The sequence below is a fragment of the Melanerpes formicivorus genome, unplaced genomic scaffold (genome assembly GCF_026170545.1).
Source record: "Melanerpes formicivorus ecotype bairdi unplaced genomic scaffold, bMelFor1.0.p_v2 SCAF_10, whole genome shotgun sequence".
NCBI classification, from domain to species: Eukaryota; Metazoa; Chordata; class Aves; order Piciformes; family Picidae; genus Melanerpes; species Melanerpes formicivorus.
This window is the reverse complement of record NW_027142362.1, coordinates 21,576,199-21,601,570: the sequence shown is the minus strand read 5'-3', so window position 1 is coordinate 21,601,570 and position 25,372 is coordinate 21,576,199. Positions and strand designations below refer to the sequence as shown.

General features: G+C 56.3%; 3 protein-coding genes across 5 annotated transcripts in view; 2 read left to right on the top strand and 1 right to left on the bottom strand.

Annotated features, from left to right (window-relative positions):
* Nucleotides 1–7,612, bottom strand: part of ARID3B (AT-rich interaction domain 3B) — a 51,442-nt gene extending 43,830 nt beyond the window's left edge. For both annotated transcript variants that reach the window (XM_068144220.1, XM_068144221.1), the window contains exons 1-2: nucleotides 7,485–7,612; nucleotides 3,651–4,419 (exon numbers count right to left, since the gene is read on the bottom strand). In XM_068144220.1, coding sequence (XP_068000321.1) covers nucleotides 3,651–4,250 — 600 coding nt within the window. In that variant the 5' untranslated portion in view covers nucleotides 4,251–4,419; nucleotides 7,485–7,612. The remainder of the gene's footprint in view (nucleotides 1–3,650; nucleotides 4,420–7,484) is intronic.
* A 158-nt stretch (nucleotides 7,613–7,770) lies between these two features.
* LOC137443967 (actin, cytoplasmic type 5) lies at nucleotides 7,771–9,987 on the top strand. The gene is made up of 2 exons (XM_068144222.1): nucleotides 7,771–7,877; nucleotides 8,429–9,987. Exon 2 carries the CDS (start codon nucleotides 8,440–8,442, stop codon nucleotides 9,568–9,570), a length of 1,131 nt encoding a protein of 376 aa, XP_068000323.1. The 5' UTR covers nucleotides 7,771–7,877; nucleotides 8,429–8,439; the 3' UTR covers nucleotides 9,571–9,987.
* A 718-nt stretch (nucleotides 9,988–10,705) lies between these two features.
* Nucleotides 10,706–22,264, top strand: UBL7 (ubiquitin like 7). 2 transcript variants are annotated; one of them, XM_068144218.1, is made up of 12 exons: nucleotides 10,706–10,985; nucleotides 11,105–11,338; nucleotides 12,326–12,445; nucleotides 13,577–13,659; nucleotides 13,784–13,868; nucleotides 16,019–16,076; nucleotides 17,135–17,227; nucleotides 17,880–18,013; nucleotides 19,702–19,751; nucleotides 20,926–21,093; nucleotides 21,286–21,408; nucleotides 21,746–22,264. In XM_068144218.1, exons 2-12 carry the CDS (start codon nucleotides 11,155–11,157, stop codon nucleotides 21,881–21,883), a joined length of 1,236 nt encoding a protein of 411 aa, XP_068000319.1. In that variant the 5' UTR covers nucleotides 10,706–10,985; nucleotides 11,105–11,154; the 3' UTR covers nucleotides 21,884–22,264. The 2 variants fall into 2 exon arrangements, with proteins under 2 accessions (XP_068000319.1, XP_068000320.1); XM_068144219.1 differs by lacking the exon at nucleotides 17,135–17,227 and having other exon boundaries at nucleotides 10,707–10,985.
* Nucleotides 22,265–25,372: the final 3,108 nt, after the last annotated feature.

The following is a 25,372-nucleotide window of genomic DNA, read 5'->3' as shown; positions in this document are numbered from 1 at the left end:
CTCTTTGGGTGGGTTATTTTTCTGCCTAAGACAACCATTTTAGGCATAAGAATAATCCCAGTCTCTTTCAAGCATGCCTTTGAAATGAAAAAACCCTCAAGCAAGGCTGGCAGGAATGGCACAGACAGCTTACAGTGCCACAAGCATCTCTGCCCTTTGCTGTCCTGCTGATGGCTGCTGTCTGCCACCCACCACCCCCCCCCTAGTTTATTCCCACCTCCATCAGCTTCTCCCCCACTGCTCCCCAGCCCTGCACTGGTGCAGCACAGTTAAATTTTTACTCCCTGGTATGCAGACTCCAGTGGTGAATGCAAACAAGTTGATCTGCAATATTTACCTGACCCAAGGTGATTATACCACACCACCATCACTGCTGCTGGGCCCTCTGGAGCACGCCACAGCACCTCCTAACATCATTCTCCAGCAGGACTGTGAAGAAAAGCCAGGGGCTTGCTGGGCAGAGCATCTGCCTCAGCACCTCTGACTTCACTGACAGCAGCAGGAAGCTGTTTGGGGACAGCTGAACCTGCCCACCACCTTCTGTGATACTCTTCCACCACCTTCTGTGATACTTTCCCACCTTGCCTGAGACTCCCCTATAGGCCACTCCTCAACTCGATGCCCAATGCATCTCCCCCAACCCTTCACTGAGAGGTCTTGGGTGATAGGTTGGACTTGATGATCCTTCAGGTCTTTTCCAACCTTGTTGATTCTATGATTCACTGCCTTCCCAGCAGTGCAACAGATTAACCACAGCAGCAAGGGACTTGTGCTTCCCAGTGCAGCTCGGTGCACTTTGGCTTCCAGACTAAGCTGGACTGAAATGATAGAGTCACAGAATTGGGTTTGGGTGGAAAAGACCTTTAAGGTCCTGGAGTCCAACCAGTCTCTTAACTCTGCCAAGGCTGGTGCTAACCCATGGCCCTCAGCACCACATCTCTGTGGATTTTCAACACCTCCAGGGCTGGGGATTCAACCACCTCCCTGGGCAGCCTGTGCCAGAGCTTGAGAACCCTTTCTGGGAAGAAGTTTCTTCTCATGTCCAACCTTAAACTTCCCCCTGGTGTAACTTGAGGCCATTTCCTCTCATCCTATCACTTTTTGCCAGGGAGAACAGACCAAGCCCCACCACACTCCAACCTCCTTTCAGGTAGCTGTAAAAAGAATGAGATCTCCCAACAAGCTCCCCCAGGAAAATCAAACAAACAAACCAACCAGAGGAAGCTGCAACCTGCTCCCAAACACTTGATCACTGCTAAAATGGACCACAGGAACTGGCTCAGTATCAGAATCACAGAATCACCAAGGTTGGAAGAGACCTCAAGGATCATCGAGTCCAACCTGTCACCACAGACCTCATGACTAGACCATGGCACCAAGTGCCACATCCAATCCCCTCTTGAACACCTCCAGGCATGGGGACTCCACCACCTCCCTGGGCAGCACATCCCAATGGCTAACAACTCTCTATGGGAAGAACTTTCTCCTCACCTCCAGCCTAAACTTCCCCTGGCACAGCTTGAGACTGTGTCCCCTTGTTCTGGTGCTGGTTGGCTGGGAGAAGAGACCAACCCCTTCCTGGCTACAACTTCCCTTCAGGGAGTTGTAGACAGCAGTAAGGTCTCCCCTGAGCCTCCTTTTCTCCAGGTGCCCAGCATGCTGATTTTAAAACAGCATTTGGGGTTTGTTTGTTTGCTCTTCCACACCAACTAAGAGCAGTTCTGGCACCCTCATGGTCTATTTGCCTTCCCCAAAAGAAGGAAAAACAGCCTAAGAGTCAAACCAGCCTAAGATTCCAGAGTGTAGCCTACTGCTCTCCACCCCAAACCCCTGAAAGAAGAGGAAGCTTGCACCACTCACTCCAGCTCTGGAAATTCTGAAGCAGTTTCTCTAGAGACTATCCCCTGACCCCCACTTCATTTCCCTACTACAGCTTGAGGAACTCATTCTTTTCAGTCTAAACCCTCTTGAAGGGCAAGCACAGATCAAACACAGCAGCAACTGGTTGCCTGCAGCATCTCATGCGCCCAGGCTGCTCCACCATCATGCTTTGGAGCACCAACAGCACAAATGCCACTCATGTAGCAGCCTTGAGGAGTTCCAGCCACAAGCACTGGTGTAGGAACACCAATCAGGCAGAGGTCTGCAGGAGCAGCTGGGCAAGGAGCCCACAGTACATGGAGTGGGAGAAGAAATTAAGGGAGCTGAGCTTAGCAGCTCACAGAATTCCAGCAAGGTGGAGGTTGGAAGAGACCTCTGGAGACCATCCAGTCCAGGGTCACCCACAGCAGCTTGCCCAGCATCCCAATGGCCAGGTGGGTTTGGAACCTCTCCAGAGAAGGAGACTCCACAACCTCTCTGGGCAGCCTGCTCCAGGCCTCCAGCACCCTCACACCAAAGAATTTTCTCCTCCTCTTCAGATGGAACCTCCTAGGTTCCAGTCTGTGCCCCTTACCCCTTGTCCTGTCACTGGGCACCACTGAAACCACAGTTTCTCTTCAAACTGCTGCCTGTGACTGCATGAACCAAATCATCTCATGGAAGTGACCACCTGCTATGGGAAGAGCATGCCCTGAACACTCACAGCAAACCTTCCAACCCCTATGGCTCACCACAACACCTCTAGCTTTTTTACTTGGGAAAGAAAATACCAGCTCTGCTTGCTTCCATACAGGGCTTTTGAGCAACATCTGAAGCATCTGGGCTGCCCAGGGATGTGGTGGGGTCACCCTCCCTGGAGGTGTTCAAAAAAGGATTGGATGTGGCACTTGAAGGTTGGACTTGATGATCTCTGAGGTCTTTTCCAACCTGCTTGATTCTATGATTCAAAACCTGAGCCTCCTGACAAACATCTGTGGAAAAGGACAACAAAGCCCATTTCTTGGCTTGGTTCTTCTCCTTCTTTGAATCATGCTGTCCTTTGCCTTGGAATCCAACAGACCTAAACAGTGTCACAGCCCCTCAAGGTTTGCTCCAATCAGCTCTGCAACAGCACACTAGTGCTGCATTAACTGAACACCCACTTCCAACCCAAGAGGAGAACTCTCCACCCTCTGGCATTCATCTACAAGGGCAGTCAACCTTCAAACAGAGTTAACCTCCCACCAAAGCCAGGCAGCAGCACAGCAGCTCCTTCCACCCCACAGGTGGAACACAAAGTGGCTCTGCTGGCTCACAGGATCAGTGGCAGGACAGAAACCCTGCCCACAGACCCAGCTTCATCCCAGAGGTCCTACACAAAGGGGTTTTAGATGCTGTACATCAAATAACTCCAGCGTGACCTTAGCAGGAGAGTGTCTGCACCAGAAACAAATATAACACCAGCTTGTCCCATTCTGAATGGCTGAGCAGCAGCCAGAGAGATGAGAAACAAGCCAAAGCTCAAACCTCTTCTCCCACCAACCAAAGGTTCTGACAGCCCTAAGCTGGAGCTCTGCAGCTGTAAAGCAAACCAAGCTCTCCTGCAAGCTCCTTCTAAGAGCCCAGCCCCAGAGGAGCACAGCAGGCCAGCATCACCCTGCACATGCCTGCTCCTAAGCCCTGGCAAACAGTCAGGAGGCCTTGTGAGAGGACACAGGGCCACAGAAACCCTCAGTCTGACTGAATATGGTCATTCTGAGGCAGAAGGAAGAAGTGCTGGTGACACTGACCTGTTTGAGCTGCTCGTCCAAGCGCCAGCTCTGGCGTCCAGAGGGGGAGCCCCCGGCGTAGGGCTGCTTAGTAGTGTCTTTACCCTGCTCTTCCTTGCCCTGCTGGCCCCGTGGGTGCCCCGGAGCCGGCAGAGGGTTCGAGGTAGAGGCCACTCTTTGGTTGTGATGAGCAACTTTGGGAGCATGAAAATACTTCAGAGCGGAGCAGCTCTCTTTGCCAGCGCCGTCGGTGCCCTCCTCAAGATCGCCACCTTCCAACCCCCCTTCTTCTTCTTCCTCTTCCTCCTCCTCCTCTTCTTCTTCCTCCTCCTCTTCATCCTCCTCCTCCTCTTCTGGCTCTGAATTCATGCTGCTCTGATCAAAAGCCCTGGTAGCTCCTGCCGCAGGTGGGCCTCTGGCCAAAGGCCTGACGGGGGAGCCCCCCGACGGCCTGCCAGATGTGGCGGCCAGGACGGCCTGCTGCACGGCCAGCTGCTGCGTGTAGAGCAGCTGAGCCTCCCGCATCTGCCTCTGCTGCCTCTCCCTGGAATCCATCTGCAGAGGCGGCTGCTGCTTCTGCTGCTGCTTCTGCAGCTGCTCAACCACAGCTTCCAGCTTCATCCTGCAGTTTGCATGGCTGGGAGGGGGGGGGGCCCAAAAAGAAAACCAACGCAAAGAGAAGAGGAGGAGGTGGTGGTGGTGGTGGGGGGGTGGGGGCTGGGGGTTTGGTCTCGACTTTATCTGGCAGGGTTCAAGCCCCGACCTTGGGAGACTGGGGCGGGGGGGAAATCTGAAAGAGAGACAAATATTTGTCTGTATGAATATAAAATGCTTTCATCTTTTCCTCCCCCCCCCCCCCCCCCCCAACTCCCCCAACCCCCTCTCCCCAGGAAGAGGATAAATAGAGTGCAAAGCCAATACTCTTTCCTGTGCAGGAGACCGTGAAACAATCAGCTTCATGTTTAACAGCCTCAGGCTCAAACTTGCATTCAATTTTCAGACTGTTTAATTGTATTTTTCAAGCTGAACACATTTGCCTATAACCTCAAGTTTCAGAGGCACCCCCCCTCTCCCCCCCCCCCCCCCCAAAAAAAAAGACAGCATCTACAAAAAGCCTTTTTCCACAGGCCCAGCAATTTGGGGCTTTGGGTCAGGATCCTTCCACCCTCCCTAAATAATTCCTTTTGCCCTTTCTGGTTTTTTTTTTCCCCCCTCCTTTGCAAGGGTTGGTTTGCTGCTTCTGAAAATACTTCCTTAAAAGGAGGCAGCTGGGATGAGCAGCTGGATCACTTTGGCCATTAAAAAAGCTGGGCAGGAATTTATCACACAGCAGTTATCTCCAAATTCTTTCATGTTTTCATTGCATGGCTACATTCTTTACACTTTACACATCTGCCTTGGGAAAAAAAAAAAAGCCCCAACAACTATATTTAGCTATTTTTGCCCCCCTCCAGGAGAGCAAGAGGAGAGCAAAGCAAAGACCACAGCAGCCTGCAGACAGACTGCTGAGCACCCAGCAACTCCTACACCTCTGCTTCCCCACCCTCTCTCTTCAATTCTCCCCCACCTGAAGGACCCAAGAGCTTTCCCACTTCTCCATTTTGACCTGCAGCAAACTTGTGCTGAGCCAGCCCCAACCTCCTGGGCAAAGCCCAGATCAGAGACACAGCACTGATCTGCAGTGAATCCTAGAAAGATGACTACACCCTTTCATCCCAAATCATGGGGGGGGGGGAAATAATCAAGTTTGGACTTTGTGTCACCAGCTGGACCTGCTGACAAAGATAGGCCTCCTCCAGCTTGGTAAAAAGATGCTTGAACAGATCCCACTGCCTGCCCTTCAAGGTCCCTGGAGGTGTTTAAGCCCAGGCTGGATGAGGCTCTGGCCAGGCTGATCTAGTGTGGGGTGTCCCTGCCCATGGCAGGGGGGTTGGAACTAGATGATCCTTGTGGTCCCTTCCAACCCTGACTGATACTATGATAGCCAAATACCCTCACAGCTTGGAGAAACAAAGGAAAAGGCCAACTACAAACAAGCTCCAGGGTCTCCTGGCCACCTCCCACCACCCTGTTTACAACCAGCACCGCTGGATTCAAGCCACAGAGTTGAAAACCAACCAAAAAGAGCCTCTTTTGCTACCACACAAACACACACACACACTTCCAAGCAGGCACAGCTCTGTCCTAAACCAACAAATAACCTACCAGACACCGGTTCTGAAAGTGAAAGACAACTTCCAGCACTCCTAGCACCACTCCAAGTCTTCCTCTAAGGTGGGTCAGAGCATGGATCTCCTACCAGCTCTGAAGCCAACCTCATTCTTCCCCCCCTCTTCCCCTCTGTGAGCTCTTCCCTGTGCTAAGTAAGAGTACATCACCCAAATGAAAAGCCTGGCTGATGCCTTTTGGGTTCTCATCTAGCAGGAGGCTGTGAGCTTGCAAATGAAACGATATAAAGTGGATTAGTGGTTTGGATGTCAGGAGCAATAATGCATTACCTGCCAGCTGAAAAGAGCCTTAGATTCCTTCTGAAGGCACAATGCACCATCTGGCCTAGCTCCACACACACACACACAGAGGGAGAAAGCAACAACGAATCGGTGCAGGGTGTTGCAAGAGGGTAAAGAGAACCTCCAGCCCACACCTCGCCCGGTGTATTGTTGCACCTGAGGCGGGGTGAGGTGTCACCTCTGCTGCCTGGGGGACCTTCAGGAGGGGTGTGAGGCAAGCACACACGCACACACCTCGGGTAGGATAATAAATGACTTGATACCGGGCTAAGACGCCGAGCAAACACACCTCAGGTGCAGCAACACCCTGGTATGCAGGGCCCCGGTGTACTTCCCGGAGGAGGTCAGGTACAATGGCGTGTGACAGGTTCCAGCACAACCGCCGAGGGCCTTCGAAGCCCTCCCTCCCTGCCCCCTCCCCCCAAAGACATTTGGGATCCCTCCTCGCTAGGAAGCGATGCCATCGTGGAGGGGCAAACCAACTTCACCGCCACTTGGAAGGCCCAACAAGGTGATGCCTCGCAGCAAACCCCTCCCTCGCAGGGCCAGGCCAGAGCTTAAGACACCAACCACAACCAGACTGATAAGACGAAACCACTCCAAGTTTTCACACCCATTTTAACACCCCCCGACACACACACACACACACACTCCCCGTGCGGATAGTTGCTTCCTTTTCTGCCTCTCCCTCCCAGTCAGGGCAGCGAAAGGATCTGCTTTAACCTTCAGCTTCCTCACACACCAGCCTTTGTGTGGCTTTTTAGTCCCCGGGAGAGCAGTTTCATTAATTAAGAAGCCCCCTGATTTGCATTTTTAACTAGCTCTGCCGGCAGCCTCAGGGGGTGAACGCCTGCTTCTGGGCTCGGGATAAAAAAAAAAAGGTTTTCCAAGGCGAAACCACCTGAAAGAGTTAAAGAGTGAGACAAGCAGCCGCAGCTCCCAGCCCAAGTTGGGGTGAGGTCTCCCGGGGCGGTAAACAATTACAACTCCCACCCCGCTCCGGTTTTACCGGAGGCTTCCCTCCACGCCTCACAGCCACCACTCAACCACCGACCGCCCCCCGCAAAGGGACCTACCCGGGGAAGGGCGGCTGCACTTGGCGGCCAGCGCCGCTCCCCCGGCCCCACCCGTCCGAGCAACCGGCGAGTTCCAGCCCACCTCCTCCCGCTTCGGTACCGGCCCTCGGTGCAGGCCTGGCCGCAGGACCGGCACTCCCCACCCATTTCCTCGGTAGCGCCCCCTTCCTCCTCATCTCCCCCCTCCCCCCCCAACCGCCCGGTACCACCCCACCCGTCCCGTGGCCGCCCCAAACTCCCCACCCCACCGAGGCGAAGGGGGCCGTTACCTCCCGTGGGGCCCGGGAACGGGTCACCGCCGGCCCGTGCGCGGCCGCCGCAGCTTCGCCAGCTCTTTCCCTCTTACCCCCCCCCCACCCCTCACCCCGCACCGCCCCTCCTCAGCCCGGCCGGAAACGGGGCGGCGAAGGCGGCGCCCAGTAACGGAAGCGCCGGCCCCACTTCCGGGTGCAGCCCCGGCAACGGAAGGCGAGCGCGGCCACCCGGCACCCGGAAGCGGCTGCGGTGGGGGGGAGGAGGCGAGGCTGCGGGCTGGCCTGCAGCCAATCACAGAGCGAGGCGAGGGGCGGCTTCCGGTTCCGGGCGCAATAAAAGGCGGGGCGCGGTGCCAGGCCCTGCACTCGTTGAAAAGGCAGCGCCGCAGGGTGGAAGCAGCCGCGCAGGTGAGGGTCGATATGGTGCCCGGTCCCGGGCTGAGGCCTCGGCGTGGGGTTGGTGGTTCCCCGTTGGCTTTTCAGCCCCGAGAAGGGAGCCTGCTTTGGTCGGGGCTGGGCTTTGTTCTCTCAGGGTTGCGGCGAAGGTGTGCGTGGGGAGCAGCCCTGCGGGGTCTCTCCCCGGGGAGGGAGCGGGAAGGGTCTGTGCTTGTTTTTACCTATTTTTCTCTTTCATTCTTTGAGGCCTGCACGTACACGTGTATCTTTTGAAAATAAATAGTTCTTGTGCCTCCCTGGCGTCTCCTCTCCACTGAGGAGCCTTCCTAAGGCCCCTCTCTAGTGTCTCTAGTCAGGCGCTGAGGGTTCTATGGAACAAACGTTCAAACCTTCTCAATTCCCCCCGCATTTATCTCCACTCCTTCAGCACTTTGTTGAGGCTTTCTAGTATCCAAAATGTTTTCAGACCTAGAGTGCATGGGGATAGGTGTTCAGGCTTTTTGATGTTTCTGCACTGATCCCTCTGGGGAGGGACTCTAACATCTGCATGTTCCCCATCTCAGGCCCAGTCAACATGGCAGATGAGGAGATCGCTGCTCTGGTGGTGGACAATGGCTCTGGCATGTGTAAGGCAGGCTTTGCAGGGGACGATGCTCCCCGTGCTGTGTTCCCTTCCATCGTGGGGCGTCCACGGCACCAAGGGGTGATGGTGGGCATGGGGCAGAAGGACAGTTATGTGGGGGATGAAGCCCAGAGCAAGAGGGGCATCCTCACCCTGAAGTACCCCATTGAGCACGGCATCGTCACCAACTGGGATGACATGGAGAAGATTTGGCACCACACCTTCTACAACGAGCTGCGTGTTGCCCCAGAGGAGCACCCCGTCCTGCTCACAGAGGCCCCCTTGAACCCCAAGGCCAACCGGGAGAAGATGACCCAGATCATGTTTGAGACCTTCAACACCCCAGCTATGTACGTGGCCATCCAGGCCGTGCTGTCCCTCTACGCCTCCGGCCGCACCACTGGCATCGTCATGGACTCTGGGGACGGTGTCACCCACACCGTGCCCATCTACGAAGGCTACGCTCTGCCCCACGCCATCCTGCGCCTGGACCTGGCTGGCCGTGACCTGACCGACTACCTCATGAAGATCCTGACGGAGCGGGGCTACAGCTTCACCACCACGGCCGAGAGGGAGATCGTGCGCGACATCAAGGAGAAGCTCTGCTACGTCGCTCTGGACTTCGAGCAGGAGATGGCCACAGCGGCCTCCTCTTCCTCCCTGGAGAAGAGCTACGAGCTGCCCGATGGGCAGGTGATCACCATTGGGAACGAGCGCTTCCGGTGCCCTGAGTCCATCTTCCAGCCTTCCTTCCTGGGCATGGAGTCCTGCGGCATCCACGAGACCACCTTCAACTCCATCATGAAGTGCGACGTTGACATCAGGAAGGACCTGTACGCCAACACCGTGCTCTCCGGGGGTACCACCATGTACCCTGGCATCGCCGACAGGATGCAGAAGGAGATCACCGCCCTGGCGCCCAGCACCATGAAGATCAAGATCATCGCCCCGCCGGAGCGCAAGTACTCTGTCTGGATCGGTGGCTCCATCCTGGCCTCCCTCTCCACCTTCCAGCAGATGTGGATCAGCAAGCAGGAGTACGATGAGTCCGGCCCTTCCATCGTCCATCGCAAGTGTTTCTAAGAGGGGCTGCTGGCAGTCACCTGAGGGCCATCCTCACCTGGACACGCATGGGGAGCATGGACTTGCTCCTTCCCCACCATCCCAGCATCACTCGACTGTTACTGATTTGGTGTTTGAGCTCCTGATGTTTTAACTGGATTTCAGAAGTTCTCTGGTTAAGCAGCAGGTGAAGGCCCTGTCCTCGAGGGGAGGCTTAGGAAGAAGGGATCTGTGAGGTTGCATTCTTCATGCCCTGTTGGGATGTAGCTCTCCTCCGGGTGCTCCTCCTGGCTCTGTGGGGCTGGGGAGCAGACAGGCTTGTTCCACTTCTAGGTAGCACTTGATAGGATGACACTTGAAGTTTAGACTTGTCACCTTTTAGGCTTGTCACAAGGTAATCCTTTGTAAGACAACAAATAAACTTCTTCATGCTTCACAGCTGTGAGGTGGCTTTGCTTTTCTTTTCTTTCAGGGTGGGCTCTTCATTCCCTGCCTGGCAAGTCTGGTGGTGCAGTAGATGGTTTGGGACTCAAACTTGCCCTGGGTTGAAACAGGGAAGGAAAATTTGGGGTGAATGCTTCACAAATGATGTGAAGAGACCTTTTAAAAGCTGCTTTCTGCTGTACAGGCCATTTTAAGAACTCTTGGGGAGGAAAGCTTGGCTGGTATGTGGCTCCTGCAGCCTTGCTGTACTTTGATGGTAACTCGGCTTTTTTTAGAATGTAAACAACTCTCTTCTCAGAGATTGAAGCCTTGGCATGGCTTCTGATGGCTGGAGGAGCAGCGGATTCCTTTTTTGGGAGAGATGAGATGAGGCAGCAGATAGGAATGAGAGAGGAGGGTCCCTCCTGTTCTGAGAGGGTGTCTGCAGGAGCCCCTGAGCTGCGAGGAGGGCTGACGGAAGGGTGGCAGCCCCTTAATGAAATACCGCTAATTAACAAACACCTCAGGCGCTCCCCTCCCGTGCTCCCCGCGGCGGGGAGTCGCCCCTTTCCCCGCCCAGCCGCCTATTGGCTCATCCCGCTTGGTGACGGCCGGGCTAGCCAATTGGGAGCCGCTCCTGCGCGGGGCGGGGAGCGGGCAGCCCCTCCTCCTGTGGCTGCCTCGGTTTCCCAGGGTGCACTGCGCAGCGGGAGGAGCGTTTCCGCTTCCGGCGCTCCCCGGGGCTGCGGCCGAGCGGAGCTGAGGCGCTTGGACGGGGATCTCCCGGTCGGGGGCTGCGCGGCGGGAGTGGGGCTGGCGCTGCTGGGACCCCTCGCTCCGCATCCTTCTCTGCCCTCCAGCGTCTCGGGGCCGGGGCTTTGGTGGGGAGAGGCGGGATAGGCCCGGCTGGTGGCTTTTCCTCGGCTGAGCGTGGAGCCTGCCCGGGGTGTTTCTGCCTCTCCTCTGCCGCGTTTCTGCCTTTCCTTTGGCTCCAGCTATGGCTTCGTACTGAGGTAGGAGCCTCAAAAGCCTGGCGCTACTTTGGTCAGGCCTCCCGAGAGGCTTGTGGGTTTGCAAAGTGTCTGGTTATAGAGAGAGTGTCTCGTTTGGGTTTGTTTTCCTCCCTTCCCAGAGCTCTGCGGCGCTTAGGCTGGCTCGGCTCCCTGGGGTGAAAGGGCTGCCATGGCCCTGCCGGAGTGGCACATCGCGGTGAAGCTGGCAGACCAGCCCCTGGCTCCCAAATCCATCTTGCGTTTGCCGGAGACGGAGCTGGGAGAATGCCCCCTGGGAGGGTGCAGCATCTCCTACCTCAAGCAGCTCATCACTGGCAGTCTGCAGGAGTCTGTCCCAGACCCTGAGCTCATTGGTAGGTGCCCGTGGGGGGTCGTGTTGAGGTTTTTCTACCCTCTTCCTCTCCTTGGTGCCTTTCTCTTGGTGGTCCTTGGGCTGGTGGGAAGGCTTGGCACAGCCAGCTGGCATGCTGTGCAGGCTCAGCCTAGACTCTCAGAAGTGTTTGGGTTAGAAAAGCCCTTTAAAATGGTCCAATCATTCCCTAGCTCTACTGAGGCTGCTACTAAACCATGACCTACATCACTGCACCTCTGCCTCTTTGAGACACCTGGGATGGGGATTCAGCCATCTCCCTGGGGAGCCTGTTCCAGGGCTTGAGAACCCTTTCAGTGAAGAAGTTTCTTCTCACTTCCAACTTAAACCTCACCTTGTGCAACTTCAGGCCATTTGCTCTTGTCCATTGTTCCTAGGGAGAAGAAATCCCAACACCCTGCTAGCTCCAGCCTCCTTTCAGGGAGTTGTGGAGAGCAAGGAGGTCTCTCCCCTCAAGCCTCCTTTTTCCCAGGCTGAATGACCACAGTTCCCTTGGATGCTCCTCCCCAGCCCTGTTCTCCAGACCCTTCCCCAGCTTGGTTGCCCTTCTCTGGACCTGCTCCAGTCCCTCAATGTTCTTGGAGTGAGGGGCCCAAAACTGCCCCCACTATCTGAAGTGTGACCTCATCAGTGCTGAGAACAGGGGCACAGTCACTTCCCTGCTCCTGCTGGCCACACTGTTGCTGATCCAGGCCAGGATGCTGTTGGCTTTCATGGCCACCTGAGCACACTGCTGGCTCACTTTCAGCCAGCTGTTGACTATCACTTCCAGGTCTGTCTTTTCTGGACAGCTTCCAGCCACTCTGCCCCAAGCCCAGAGCATTCATGGGGTGGTTGTGACCCAGGAGCATGGCCCAGCCCTTGGCCTTGTTGAACCTCAGCCCATTGGCCTTGGCCCAGCTCTGTCTGCAGAGCCTCCCTGACTCTCCAGCAGAAGAGATGTTTATCTTGAGGGGGTTCTCTCTCCTAGATCTGATCTACTGTGGCCGGAAGCTGAGGGATGACCAAACCCTGGACTTCTATGGCATCCAGTCCGGCTCCACTGTCCATGTCCTGCGCAAGTCCTGGCCTGAGCCTGATCAGAAACCAGGTGAGGAGGCAGTGCAGGTCCTTGCTTAGAACTCCTTGAGGTGTGGTTGCTGAGGAAGAGCTGCTCTTGTGTCCTGATGTGAGGTTTGGGGGAGGAATGGACTGATGGCTCTGTGTGCTCTCCACCTCTAACATCAGCCACTGAGTGTTGTGTGTCCCTGCTGATGGAACTGGCTGAGGGCTCTGTGTGCTGTGCACCTCTAACATCAGCCACTGAGTGTTGTGTGTCCTTGCTGATGGAACTGGCTGAGGGCTCTGTGTGCTGTGCACCTCTAACATCAGCCACTGAGTGTTTTGTGTCCCTGCTGATGGAACTGGCTGAGGGCTCTGTGTGCTGTGCACTTCCAACATCAGCCACTGAGTGTTGTGTGTCCCTGCTGATGGAACTGGCTGAGGGCTCTGTGTGCTCTCCACCTCTAACATCAGCCACTGAGTGTTGTGTGTCCCTGCTGATGGAACTGACTGATGGCTCTGTGTGCTGTGCACCTCTAACATCAGCCACTGAGTGTTGTGTGTCCCTGCTGATGGAACTGGCTGAGGGCTCTGTGTGCTGTGCACCTCTAACATCAGCCACTGAGTGTTGTGTGTCCCTGCTGATGGAACTGGCTGAGGGCTCTGTGTGCTGTGCACCTCTAACATCAGCCACTGAGTGTTGTGTGTCCCTGCTGATGGAACTGGCTGAGGGCTCTGTGTGCTGTGCACCTCTAACATCAGCCACTGAGTGTTGTGTGTCCCTGCTGATGGAAGAACTAAGGAATGAGCTCTGTCATGCAGAAGGCAAATTAGTGCCTGTGACCTATTTTAGGGTGTTGCCAGAGAACTGGGAGCAAAGAAGGTGGTTAGTCAGCTGCAGGGGTGTGTCCCTGGTCTGCTTGGGTGTAAAGCTGGCTTAGTTTAGAGCTGTGGCATTGACACAACTCCCTTGTCTACGCCTAGGAGGATGTAGCTCTGTATTTTCCTGTCTGGGAGCTGACAGTGCAGCTCCTTCAGACACTGGCAGGGGTTAGTCCTGTCCTCTTTGAATGAGCTGTGGGTGAGGGTGGGTGTGAGGGGATCCCCATGATGGGCAGAGCAGCTAGTGAAGCTGGCAGAGGGACAGCCACCTTTTGTTCTGTTGTTGCTCCTCCCTCAGAGCCTGTGGACAAGGTGGCAGCTGTACGAGAGTTCCGAGTCCTCCACACTGCCCTGCACAGCAGCCCTGCCTACAGAGATGCAGTGAGTAAGGGCCTTGGTGCTTGTGCTCTCAGCAGGTCTGCTGTCTGGCCCATCTGGGGCAAGAGGGTCCCACAGTGGAGCCTTGTTGTGTGACACTTCTGATCTCTTCTGGTTTCTCTGGCAGGTTTTCAAGATGCTGGGGAACAAAGAGTCTCTGGATCAGATCATTGTAGCGACTCCTGGCCTCAGCAGTGACCCTGTTGCTTTGGGTGAGTCACAGCATTGTCAGGGTTGGGAGAGACCTCGAGGCTCAGCCAGCTCCAACCCTCCTGCCATGGACAGGCACACCTCACACTACAGCAGGTTGCTCACAGCCACCTCCAGCCTGGCCTTAAAATCCTCCAGGGATGAGGCTTCCACCACCTCCCTGGGCAACCTGTGCCAGTCTCTCACCACCCTCCTGGGCAAGAACTTCTTCCTAACATCCAATCTGAATCTCTCCACTTCTAGTTTTGCTCCATTCCCCCCAGTCCTATCACTCCCTGACACCCTCAAAAGTCCCTCCCCAGCTTTCTTGGAGCCTCCTTCAGATACTGGAAGGCCACAATAAGGTTTCCTGGGAGCCTTCTCTTCTCCAAGATGAACATTCCTAACTCAGTCTGTCCTCATAGCAGAGGAACTCCAGCCCTCTGCTCATCCTCTGGACACATTCCAGCACCTCCAGATCTATCCTATACTAGCTCCAGCTGTGGTCTCAGCAGAGTGGAGCAGAGGAGGAGAATCCCCTCCCTGGCCCTGCTGGCCACACTTCTCTTGCTGCAGCCCAGGCTCTGGTTGGCTCTCTGGGCTGCAAGTGCTCACTGCTGGCTCATGTTGAGCTTCTCATTCACCAGCACCCCCAAGTCCTTTTCTTCAGGGCTGCTCTCAAGCCAGTCCCTGCCCAGCCTATACTGGTGCCTGGGATTGCCCCAGGCCTGGTCCCAGTAGTGATCCTTGAGGGACTCCACTTGTCACTGGCCTCCACTTGGAGGTGCACCCATTGACAGCCACTCTTGGGGTGTCTAGGTGGGATCCAAAGGATGCAAGGAAAAGCAAATAATGATACTTTGGTTTTCATTCCTGGCACAGGGAAGGGGGACAAAGTGGCTTTTGGGTCCCTTTGTGGAGTGTGAGATTCGATGCCAGGCATCAGAGCTGTGCTCCTGTGGGAGTGTTGGGGATAGATGCTGGCTCCATAGAATCATGGAATGCTTTAGGCTGAAAGGGACCTTTGAAGGTCCTCTAGTCCAGCCCCACTGCAGTCAGCAGAGACATCTGCAACCAGAAATGGTTGCTCAAAGGCCCAAACAACCTGACCTGGAATGGTTCCAGGGATGGGGAATCTACCACCTCTCTGGGGTCTCACTACTCTGTGTGAAAAATCTCCTCTCCAGTCTGAATCTCCTTTCAGTTCAAACCATCACCCTTTGTCCTGTCACAACAGGCTCTCCTCAAAAGTCTGTCCCCAGCTTTCTGATTGGCCCCTTTGACCACTGAAAGGCCACCAGAAGGTCTACCAGGATGGAACCTTGTCATCTCCACTCTGAACAAGCCCAGCTCTCTCAGCCTGGCCTCACAGCAGAGGGCTTCCAGCCCTTTCATCATTGCTGTGACCTCCTCTGGCCCTGCTCCAACAGGTCTGTGCTGTGCTGGCCCCTGCACTGCAGGGGGGTGGTCTCAGCAGAGGGGCAGAATCCCCTCCCTGCCCACACTGCTGGGGATCAGCCCAGGACAGGCTGGGTCTGGGCTGGCAGCACTGGGAGGCAGCTCACGTTCAGCTTTTCACTTGCCAGCACCCCTAAGTCCTTCTCCTCAGAGCTGTTCTCCAGCGCTCCATCCACAGCCTGGATTGTTACTGGGGACTACCCTGACCCAGTTGCAGCACTTTGTGCTTGGTCTTGTTGAACCTCCTGGGGTTCACACAGACCGACTTCTGGAGAGGAGTTCAGGACCGTGGAGCCCAGAGCAGCTCAGCAGACGTGGCTGCGTTCCTCCTGCTACAGGGGCTCAGGGCAAGGCTCATTAAATTCAGCTTGCTGCTTCTGGCCCAGGGCTTTGCAGCCCGTCTGACACACTGCTTTGAGGCAGGGGGAATGATGGGATGGAGCCAGCTGGGTGCTGGATTTGATGCTGACCATCAGGTGGAGCTGTCAGCGCTGGATGTGCTGCGACCGAGGCCGTGGCTGCCATCTAAAGTCTCCCCAGGAAGGTGTAAAAAGCTTCAGCGAGAACAATGATGAAGTATTTATGGTGCTGGGTAGTGACTCAGTTCCTGAAAAACGATTCATTCTTTGGCTTATTTTTCCCATGGCTCAGGTCTGACTGGCTCCTGTTCCTCACATCCTCTCTCACACTCCTCATGTTTCCTCTTCCCTCTCAGGAGTCCTGCAGGATAAGGATCTCTTCTCAGTGTTTGCAGACCCCACCATGCTGGACACGTGAGTTGATGTCAGCTGCTGCAGTGACTCAGCAATGCCTTTGCTGTGGGCACTGTTCCTTAGGGTGAGGTGGAGAGAGTTCTGCTCCTGTCTGCCAGGAAGGCTACACCAGGCCAGAGATTTGGGTGGGACACTCCCCTCAGCAGGAGGAAAGAGGGAGTTGACACTTTGACACCCATCTAACCCCCCTGTTGGGTTAAACTAGAGGATATACAGCAGGACACAAGGCCATCATCACCTCCAGGTCATGGAATTGTTAGGGTTGGAAGGGAGCTCCAGGCTCAGCCAGCTGCAACCCCCTGCCATGGGCAGGGACACCTCACACTGCAGCAGGTTGCTCACAGCCACATCCAGCCTGGCCTTAAAACTTCCAGGGATGAGGCTTCCACCACCTCCCTGGGCAACCTGTGCCAGTCTCTCACCACCCTCATGGTGAAGAACTTCTTCCTAACATCCATTCTGAATCTCACCCCCTAGTCCTATCACTACCTGACACCCTCAAAAGTCCCTCAGATGGTGTGTTCACATCTGGAGCTAGCTGCTCACAGGAGAGAGTTGCTCCTGTGAGAGCTTGAAGGATGGTTTGTGTCACAGGAGGATCAAGGAGATGCATGGAAAAACATGGAGAGATCATAGACTCTTAGAATGGTCTGGAGTGAAAGCACCTCCAAAGCTCATCCAGTCCAACCTCCCTGCAGTCAGCAGGGGCATCCCCAACTAGATCAGGTTGCCCAGAGCCCTCTCCAGCCTCACCTTGAATATCTCCAGGGGTGGGGCCTCAATCACCTCCCTGGGCAACCTGTCCCAGTGTTCCACCGCCCTCCTGGTGCAGAACTTAGATGTCTGTGGCTGGAGAGCCAAAGGCAGAGGTGGGGCTGGCTGTGCCCCAGCTTATACAGAGAGAGTGATTGCCCCTTGGAATGGGCTGCCTGGGGAGGTGGTGGAGTCTCCATCACTGGAGGTGTTCAGGAGGAGACTTGATGGGGTGCTTGGTGCCATGGGTTAGTTATTTAGGTGGTGTTGGATTGGTTGATGGGTTGGACGCGATGATCTTGAAGGTCTCTTGCAACCTGGTCTGCTCTGGTCTGGTCTACTCTATTCTGGTCGGGGGCGAGGCGGGTCGGGTCGACGCGACGCAGGTCGGGGTCGAGGTGGGTCGGGGTCGAGGCGGGTCGGGTCGAGGCGGGTCGGGTCGAGGCGGGTCGGGTTGACGCGACGCGGGTCGGGGTCGAGGCGGGTCGGGTCGAGGCGGGTCGGGTTGACGCGACGCGGGTCGGGGTCGAGGCGGGTCGGGTCGAGGCGGGTCGGGTTGACGCGACGCGGGTCGGGGTCGAGGCGGGTCGGGTCGACGCGACGCGGGTCGGGGTCGAGGCGGGTCGGGTCGGGGTTGAGGCCCGTCGACGCGGGTCGGGGTGAGGCGGGTCGGGTCGGGGTCGACGCGGGTCGGGGTGAGGCGGGGCGGGTCGGGGTCGACGCGGGTCGGGGTGAGGCGGGGCGGGTCGGGGTCGACGCGGGTCGGGGTGAGGCGGGGCGGGTCGGGTCGGGGTCGACGCGGGTCGAGGCGGGTCGGGTTGATGCAGGTCGGGTCGACGCGACGCGGGTCGAGGCGGGTCGGGTTGATGCAGGTCGGGTCGACGCGACGCGGGTCGAGGCGGGTCGGGTCGGGGTTGAGGCCCGTCGACGCGGGTCGGGGTCGAGGCGGGTCGGGTCGACGCGACTCTGCTCGACTCTTTGTCACAGTTGAGCTGCTGCTTTCCCAGTTGCCCTGTGCATATCATTCATTCTTCTGCTCTCTCCCTGCAGGCTAATCCCAGCCCACCCTGCCCTGGTCAATGCCATTGTCCTGGTGCTTCACTCAGTGGCTGGCAGCACTCCCTTGCCAGCCCCTGAGACCTCCACCCGAGGCATGGCCTCTGGCTCCTACCGTGACATGCCAGGTATGGGCAGCCACAGCCTCACCCCTGGGCAGGGAGGCTTTCCCTGGCAGGGAAGGAGATTTGGGTTCCTCAGCTAGGGCTTCCTCAGAGAATCAGAAAGGTAGAAAAAGACCTCCAAGATTGAGTCCAACCATGAACCCAAGCCCACCAGTAAACTATGTTGGGGTTGGAGTGGCTGGAGAGCAGCCAGGCAGAAAGGGACCTGGGGGTGCTGATTGACGGGTGCCTAAACATGAGCCAGCAGTGTGCCCAGTTGGCCAAGAAGGCCAAGGGCATCCTGGCCTGCATCAGGAAGAGTGTGGCCAGCAGGAGCAGGGAAGTCATTGTGCCCCTGTACACTGCACTGGTTAGGCCACACCTTGAGTCCTGTGTCCAGTTCTGGGCCCCTCAGCTTAGGAAGGACATTGAGAGACTTGAAGGTGTCCAGAGAAGGGCAACAAGGCTGGGGAGGGGTCTGGAGCACAGCCCTGTGAGGAGAGGCTGAGGGAGCTGGGGTTGCTTAGCCTGGAGAAGAGGAGGTCTCCGGGGTGACCTTATTGCTGTCTACAACTACCTGAAGGGAGGTTGTAGCCAGGAGGGAGTTGGTCTCTTCTCCCAGGCAACCAGCACCAGAACAAGAGGACACAGTCTCAAGCTATGCCAGGGGAGGTTTAGGCTGGAGGTGAGGAGAAAGTTCTTCCCAGCAAGAGGAATTGGCCCTTGGGATGTGCTGCCCAGGGAGGTGGTGGAGTCCCCATGCCTGGAGGTGTTCAAGAGGGGACTGGATGTGGCACTTGGAGCCATGGTGTAGTAGTCAGGAGGTGTTGGGTGACAGGTTGGACTTGATGATCTCTGAGGTCTTTTCCAACCTGCTTGATTCTGATTCTGTGTCTCTCAGCATCACCTCTCTATGGCTTGCTAATAACTTCCAGGGGTGGGGACTCCAACACCTCCCTGGGTAGCCTGTTCCAGGGCTTCACCTTTCTTTCAGGGAAGAAAATTTCCCTGATGTGCAGCCTAAACTTTCCCTGGGGCAACTTGAGGCCCTTTCCTCTTGCTCCTTGGGAGAAGAGACCAACCCCCACCTCACTCCAACATCCTTGCAGGGATTTGTAGAGAGCAATGAGGTCTCCCCTCAGCCTCCTTGTCTCCAGGCTGAACACCCCCAGCTCCCTCAGCTGCTCCTCCCCAGCCTTGTTCTCCAGACCCTTTCCCAGCTTGGTTGCCCTTCTCTGGACCTGCTCCAGCCCCTCAGTGTCCTTCATGGAGTCAGTAGTCCAAAACTGAGCCCAATACTCAAGGTGTGGCCTCACCAGTGCTGAGTGCAGGAGGACAATCCCTGCCCTGCTCCTGCAGGCCACACTGTTGCTGATCCAGGCCAGGATGCTGTTAGCCTTGACCTCCTGGGCACACACTGGCTCACCTTCAGCCCCTGTTTACCAACCTCCCCCAGGTCCTTCTGCACTGGGCACTTTCCAGCCACAAAGCTCCTGCACTGTGAAGTTCTTCTGGGGCACTTTGGCCTTGGGGCCATTCCCAGCCAGATGTGTACAATGTCTGTGTTGTGCAGGTGTTGCTGAGCCTGTCCTGATCTGCTGCACAGGAACTTGTGGGTGCTGAGGCCTCTGTCCTGACCTGCATGGCAGCTGAGGACTCCATGTGCTTCTCACCAGTTTTTCTGCCTCTGTTTCCTCTCCTTTCCTTTGCAGGTGGCTTTCTGTTTGAAGGTCTGTCTGATGATGAAGATGACTTCCACCAGGTAAGCAGCCAGTTTTGGTGGAACTCCTGCCTGGGGTGTGAAGTGAGCTTCAATCTTCCTGGCTGATGAGCAGCACGAGCTGCTCTGCTTCCTTAGGGCTGTTGTGAAGCCAAACATATTGAGTGTGGCATGCTTGGATGCTGTCCATGCTAGGGAACATGGAAGTGTTGGTCCCTGCCCTTCTTCTGCAATGGAAGGAGCTTTTCCTCTCCAACTTTCAGCAGAGAAATTGCTTATTTAGGCCAAAAAAAGGCCTGTCAGCAGCCAGTTGTTCTGTTACAGCCTTTGGCTACTGCCAGCTTCCATGGCTTTGGAAGAGAAGAGGCTGGGGGGGGAAATAAAGCACATCCTGTCCTATTTATTTCCACACTTGTGAGCTGGGAGAGTTGCAGGGAAAAGGATCCCTGGGAAGAAGTAGGTGAGCCAGACTGGACTGGCATGTGGACACCAACAGCACCGCGTAGCAGGACAGGTGAGGGCTTGGCCTGCTGGAAAGCAGCTCCATGGGGAAGCACCTCGGAGTGCTGGTGGACACCAAGGTCAGCAGGAACCACCAGTGTGACCTTGTGGCCAAGAAGGCCAGTGGTGTCTTGAGGTGCACTAAGAAGAGTGTGACCAGCAGGTCGAGGGAGGTTCTCCTCCCCCTCTACTCTGCCCCAGTGAAGCCAGCTCTGGAGCTCTGTGTTCTGGGCTCCCCAGTTTAAGGACTTCTGGAGAGAGTGCAGGGGAGGCTGCAGAGATGCTGAGGGGCCTGGAATACCTGTGAGGAGGAAAGGCTGAGAGCCCTGGGGCTGTTGAGCCTGGAGAAGGGCAGCCCCAGAGGGGATCTGAGTGAGAGCTAAAGGGCTGGGGGCAAGAGGCTGGGGCCAGACTCTCCTTGTAGGTGCCCAGAAAATGGACAAGGGGCACAAACTAGAACCCAGGATGTTCCATCTGAGCAGAAGGAGAAACTTGTGAGGGTGCTGGAGGCCTGGAGCAGGCTGCCCAGAGAGGTTGTGGAGTCTCCTTGTCTGGAGAGCTTCCAACCCCCCCTGGCCGTTGTGCTGCTGGGCAAGCTGCTATGGGTGCCCTGCTTGAGCGGTGGGGTTGGACTGGGTGATCTCCAGAGGTCTGTTCCAAGCCCAGCAGGCTGGGGCTCCATGCTCAGAGGTGTTTGTTCCTTTCCTCCACGCAGAGCACAAGATCCACACCGTCCAGCAGTGCCTCTGGCTCCCGCCCGGCCTCCCTGGGCTACGCAGGGGCTGCCGGCCCCCGGCCCATCACCCAGAGCGAGCTGGCCACCGCCCTGGCCCTGGCCAGCACCCCGGAGAGCAGCTCCCACACACCCACCCCTGGCACCCAGGTACACAGCACCAGCTGGGGAGGGCCTCCTGGGCTGTAACAGCAGCTCTGGGAGCCCTCACTGTGCTTTGCTTCCTTCTGCCTGAAGGCTCTTCCGTACAAGCCGGAGGGGATGGGAGGGTGAGGGGCAGCAGGCCTGGCTCTGGCTCCTGTGCCAAGTGTGCTGATGCATCTACAACTTCTTTCCTCCTAGGGTCATTCCTCTGGGACCTCCCCAATGTCATCCAGTGTGCAGTCAGGAACACCCATCACCAATGACCTCTTCAGCCAGGCCTTACAGCACGCCCTGCAGGCCTCAGGGCAGCCCAGCCTGCAGGTCAGTGCCACAGCTTTCAGCCCCACGATTCACTGAGTGGTGCAGAGGGCAGGTGGTTCTTCCAGCTGCCTCCTGAGGCAGAGCATGAGGCTGGAGGCATCACTGGAGAAGGGCTTCTTGGGGGACTTGATAGATCTTGAAGAGGTGCTGGATGGAAATGGATGGAAATGGGCTCGTGGGAGCTGGCAGCAAGCCTGTGAGCTTCGAGGTCTGTGCCTGTGAGCTGGAGCGGGGTGGCAGAAGGCAACGTGGGAGAGCAGGCTGTGGAGAGGGCTGGTTGGTTGCTGCTTGGACCTCTAGCACCTCCTCTTAGCTGCTTCTAACTTGTTTCCTGCAGAGCCAGTGGCAGCCCCAGCTCCAGCAGCTGCGAGACATGGGCATCCACGACGATGAGCTGAGCCTCCGAGCCCTGCAGGCCACTGGAGGGGACATCCAGGCTGCTCTGGAGCTTATCTTTGCTGGTGGGGCTCCCTAGCTTTGTGGGCAGGAGAGGCTGGACTGGTGAGCTGCTCCAGGGCAGCTGTCCCATTCCTTGGTCTGGGACTTGGCCCTGACCCTTTGTCTGCACTGGGGGTCAGCATGGAGCTGTTGGGGTGGTTGCTCCTTTCCCTTGTAGGTGGGCAGTGTGCTCCTGTTTGACAGCCACTGACCATGCTGAGGGCAGCTGCTCAAGGAATCTCTCTCCAGCCTCCTGGCAACCAGAAACAAGACCTCAGACCATTATCCAGCATGGTTCCTTTGTCTTAGATCTGCCAGCACCCTCTCCTGTCTGCTGTTTCACTCCTGCCTACGTGATGTGTCTCTTGTTCTGCTGTTGTGGTCCCTCAGACTCTATTAAATGGACTACATTCATTCACTTGCCTCTTGGTTGGGTTGTGATCTGTCCTGGGTTGTCTTCATGCTCACTGCATGAAGGAAAGCAGTGAAAAGGTTTTGTCTGTGGCAGGACTGCAGAGGGCTCCAACATAGCAAAGCTGTCTTTGGGCTGGAGCTGACCTCCACAGCCATCCTGCCAGGAGGTGGGGCCAGTAGGAGGGACCTGTTCGTGTTAGAGGTCTTCATCTGGAGTACTGTGTCCAGTTCTGGGCTCAAGGAGGACAGGGAAGTGCTGGAGGGAGTACAGCAAAGGGCTGCAAAGATGGTTAGGAGACCAGAGCACCTGGCTGAGACACTTAAGGCTTTTTAGGCTGGAGAAGAGAAGGCTGGGAGGGGATCTTCTCAATACTGAAAGGGTGGGTGGCAGGAGGATGGGGCCAGGCTCTTTTCAGTGACAGGGCAAGAAGCAGCTGGCACAAACTGGAACACAGGAAATTGCATCTAAACATGAGGAGGAACTCCTTGACTTTGAGGGTGGTGGAGCACTGGAACAGGCTGTCCACAGAGGTGGTGGAATCTCCTTCTCTGGAGGCATTCCATACCTGAGCAGCTTGCCCTAGTGATCCTGCTCTGGGGGTGGACTCCATGATCTCCAGAGAGCCCTTCCAAGCCCTGCCCTTCTGTGATTCTGCAGTGAAGCTTCATGGCTCCTCCTTAGCAGAAACCTGTCCTTAGATGTGCTGGGTGAGGCTGGCAGAGTCCTGTGAGCTGATGAGAGCAGCAGGGGGAGAGGTTCCTGGCCACCACAGGGTGAGAGCACACAGAAAGGACAAGCCACAAGGGTTGAGGCAATCAGCAGGTGGCTCAGGAGGAGGAATGCCTGTCTGGCACAGGTTGCTCTCTTGGTCAACACAGGTTAGTCTGTTGGCCAGTGTCCTCCGAAGTGTCTTCTAATCATAGAATCACAGAAGGGCTTAGGTTGGAAGGAGTCTTGAAGATCATCCAGTCCAACCCCACTGCCAGGGGAAGCAGTTGCAGGGGTTGTCAGCAGTGCTGCTGGCACTCTGCTTTCTCTCATCTTGTTTGTTCAGCTGCTTGACCATCAGTGGTGGCTGTGCTGTGGATGCCTGCAGGGCTTGGTTGGCATCTGGGCTCTTTGCTTCTACTTCCTCAATAGCTTCTTCATAGAAGGGGTTGGGTTGGAAGGGACCTTAAAGATCATCTAGTTCAAACCCCTCTGCCATGGGCAGGGACTCCTTTGAGTAGAACAGGTTGTCAAAGCCTCATCCAGCCTGGTCTTCAGCACGTCCAGGCATGAGGTGTCCACAGCTTCTCTGGGCAACCTGTTCCAGTGTCTCACCAACCTCACTCTAAAGAATTTCTTCCTAATCTCCAGTCTCAGCCTCCCCTCTTCCAGCTTCAATCCCTTCCCTCTCATCCTGTCACTATAAATCCTTACAAAAAGTCCCTCCCCAGCTCTCCCATAGCCCCCTTCAGATACTGGAAAGCTGCTCTAAAGTCTCTCTGGAGCCTTCTCCTCTCCAGGCTGAACAACCCCAACTCTCTCAGCCTGTCCCCATAGGGGAGATGCTCCAACTGCTGATCATCTCTGTGGCCTCCTCTGGATCCTCTCCAACAGATCCACTCCTCCTGCCTTGTCTCTGTGCTTAAGACTGCCCTGAGCTGCCTGTCTCTGTGTGGAGCACAGCAATGTTTTTCCAGCTGAAGGGTGGAGACAGAGCACAATCTCCCAAGCTTCACATCACTGATGGCTTTTGCAGCAGCTCAGCCTGGATGGCTTCCCACCTCCATCCTTCCTCTGCTTTCACAATGATGCTGGAAGTAACCAGAAGGAGCAAGATCCAGGAGCAGACTTTGGTGCCTGGTGTGGGTTGTGTTTGGGTGAAGTGTTTCAGACCATAAACTTCCCCCAGCTTCAAGCTCTTCAGCCTTGCTTTCTGACTTGGGAATGCCTCCTCATCCTCCCACACCTCTCCAGGATTTCAGGATCAGTGTTTAGCTTCCTTGCTCCTCCAACCAAAGAGAGGCTCTGAGTGTCCCCTGCTTGCAGGACCGTGGGCACACTGAGCAGCAGGGCACCTGAGCCCAGGCAGTGTTGCTGGTTTGCTCTGCCCCATCCCAGACAAATGTGCAGGAGCTGGAGGACAAACCATCAGCACAGCCCTGGGCATCGTGGCAGTGAGCTGGGGGAGCATGGTTCTCTTCTCCCCAGCACAGTGTGGGGCTCCACACCTTGCCTCCCACCCCAGCTTGAGGACCTTGCTGAAAAGGGCTCCAGAGTGCAGCTGCTCAGGGTTTGCTGGGGCTGGAGGAGTAAGTTTGGGCAGCTGGCAGGGCTGCTGGGTGTTGGAAGGGACCTCTGGAGCCCATCCAGTCCAACCCCACTGCCAGAGCAGGGCTCCAGGTCTCCAGCAACCTCACAACAAACAAGTTTCTCCTCCTGCTCAGATGGAGCCTCCTGGGTTCCAGCTTGTGCCCATTGCTCCTTGTCCTGTCCCTGGGCACTACTGGCAAGAGTCTGGCCCCAGGCTCTTGCTCCTTACCCTTTAGCTCTTGCTGAGCATTGCTCAGCTCCCCTCTGGGGCTGCTCTTCTCCAGGCTCAACAGACCCAGGGCTCTCAGCCTTTGCTCCTCACAGAGATGCTCCAGGCCCCTCAGCAGCTTTGGAGCCTCCCCTGGACTCTCTCCAGCAGTTCCCTGTCCCTCTTGAACTGGGGAGCCCAGATCTGCACATGACACTCTAGAGAAGGCCTCAGACGACTGCATGCTGGAAAATCTGTCAGAGCTGGACCTTTCTCTGCTCACCCTGCTCTTCAGCCTTTCTGCAGCACCTGTTACTTGGCCACTGCAGAAGACAGGGGACTCAGGCTGTGATCCTGCAGAACCCATCTGATGTCCTTATCACCCCTGGAGGGGCACTCTACAGCCCTCCAGCTTCTCCCTCAAACTCAGCACCTCAATTAAAGCAGCCTACTGAAACAAGGAGACCTTGCTCTTAAAGCAGAAAGGCCTCCAAGTGCTCCTGGGACAACCATTCTGCAACACCCAGCAGTCCCCTGCAGAGGCTGTGTGGTCAGAAACGCTCCCCCAAATCCCTGCCTTCACCTTAACAGCTTGGGAGTTTGTG

Coding starts and splice junctions, on each gene's coding strand:
- LOC137443967 (XM_068144222.1), top strand. CDS start 8,440: ATGGCAGATGAGGAGATCGCTGCTCTGGTGGTGGACAATGGCTCTGGC.
- UBL7 (XM_068144218.1), top strand. CDS start 11,155: ATGGCCCTGCCGGAGTGGCACATCGCGGTGAAGCTGGCAGACCAGCCC. Junction 16,077..17,134: donor GACCCCACCATGCTGGACAC/GTGAGTTGATGT, acceptor ATGATCTTGAAG/GTCTCTTGCAACCTGGTCTG. Junction 21,094..21,285: donor CACCCACCCCTGGCACCCAG/GTACACAGCACC, acceptor CTTTCCTCCTAG/GGTCATTCCTCTGGGACCTC.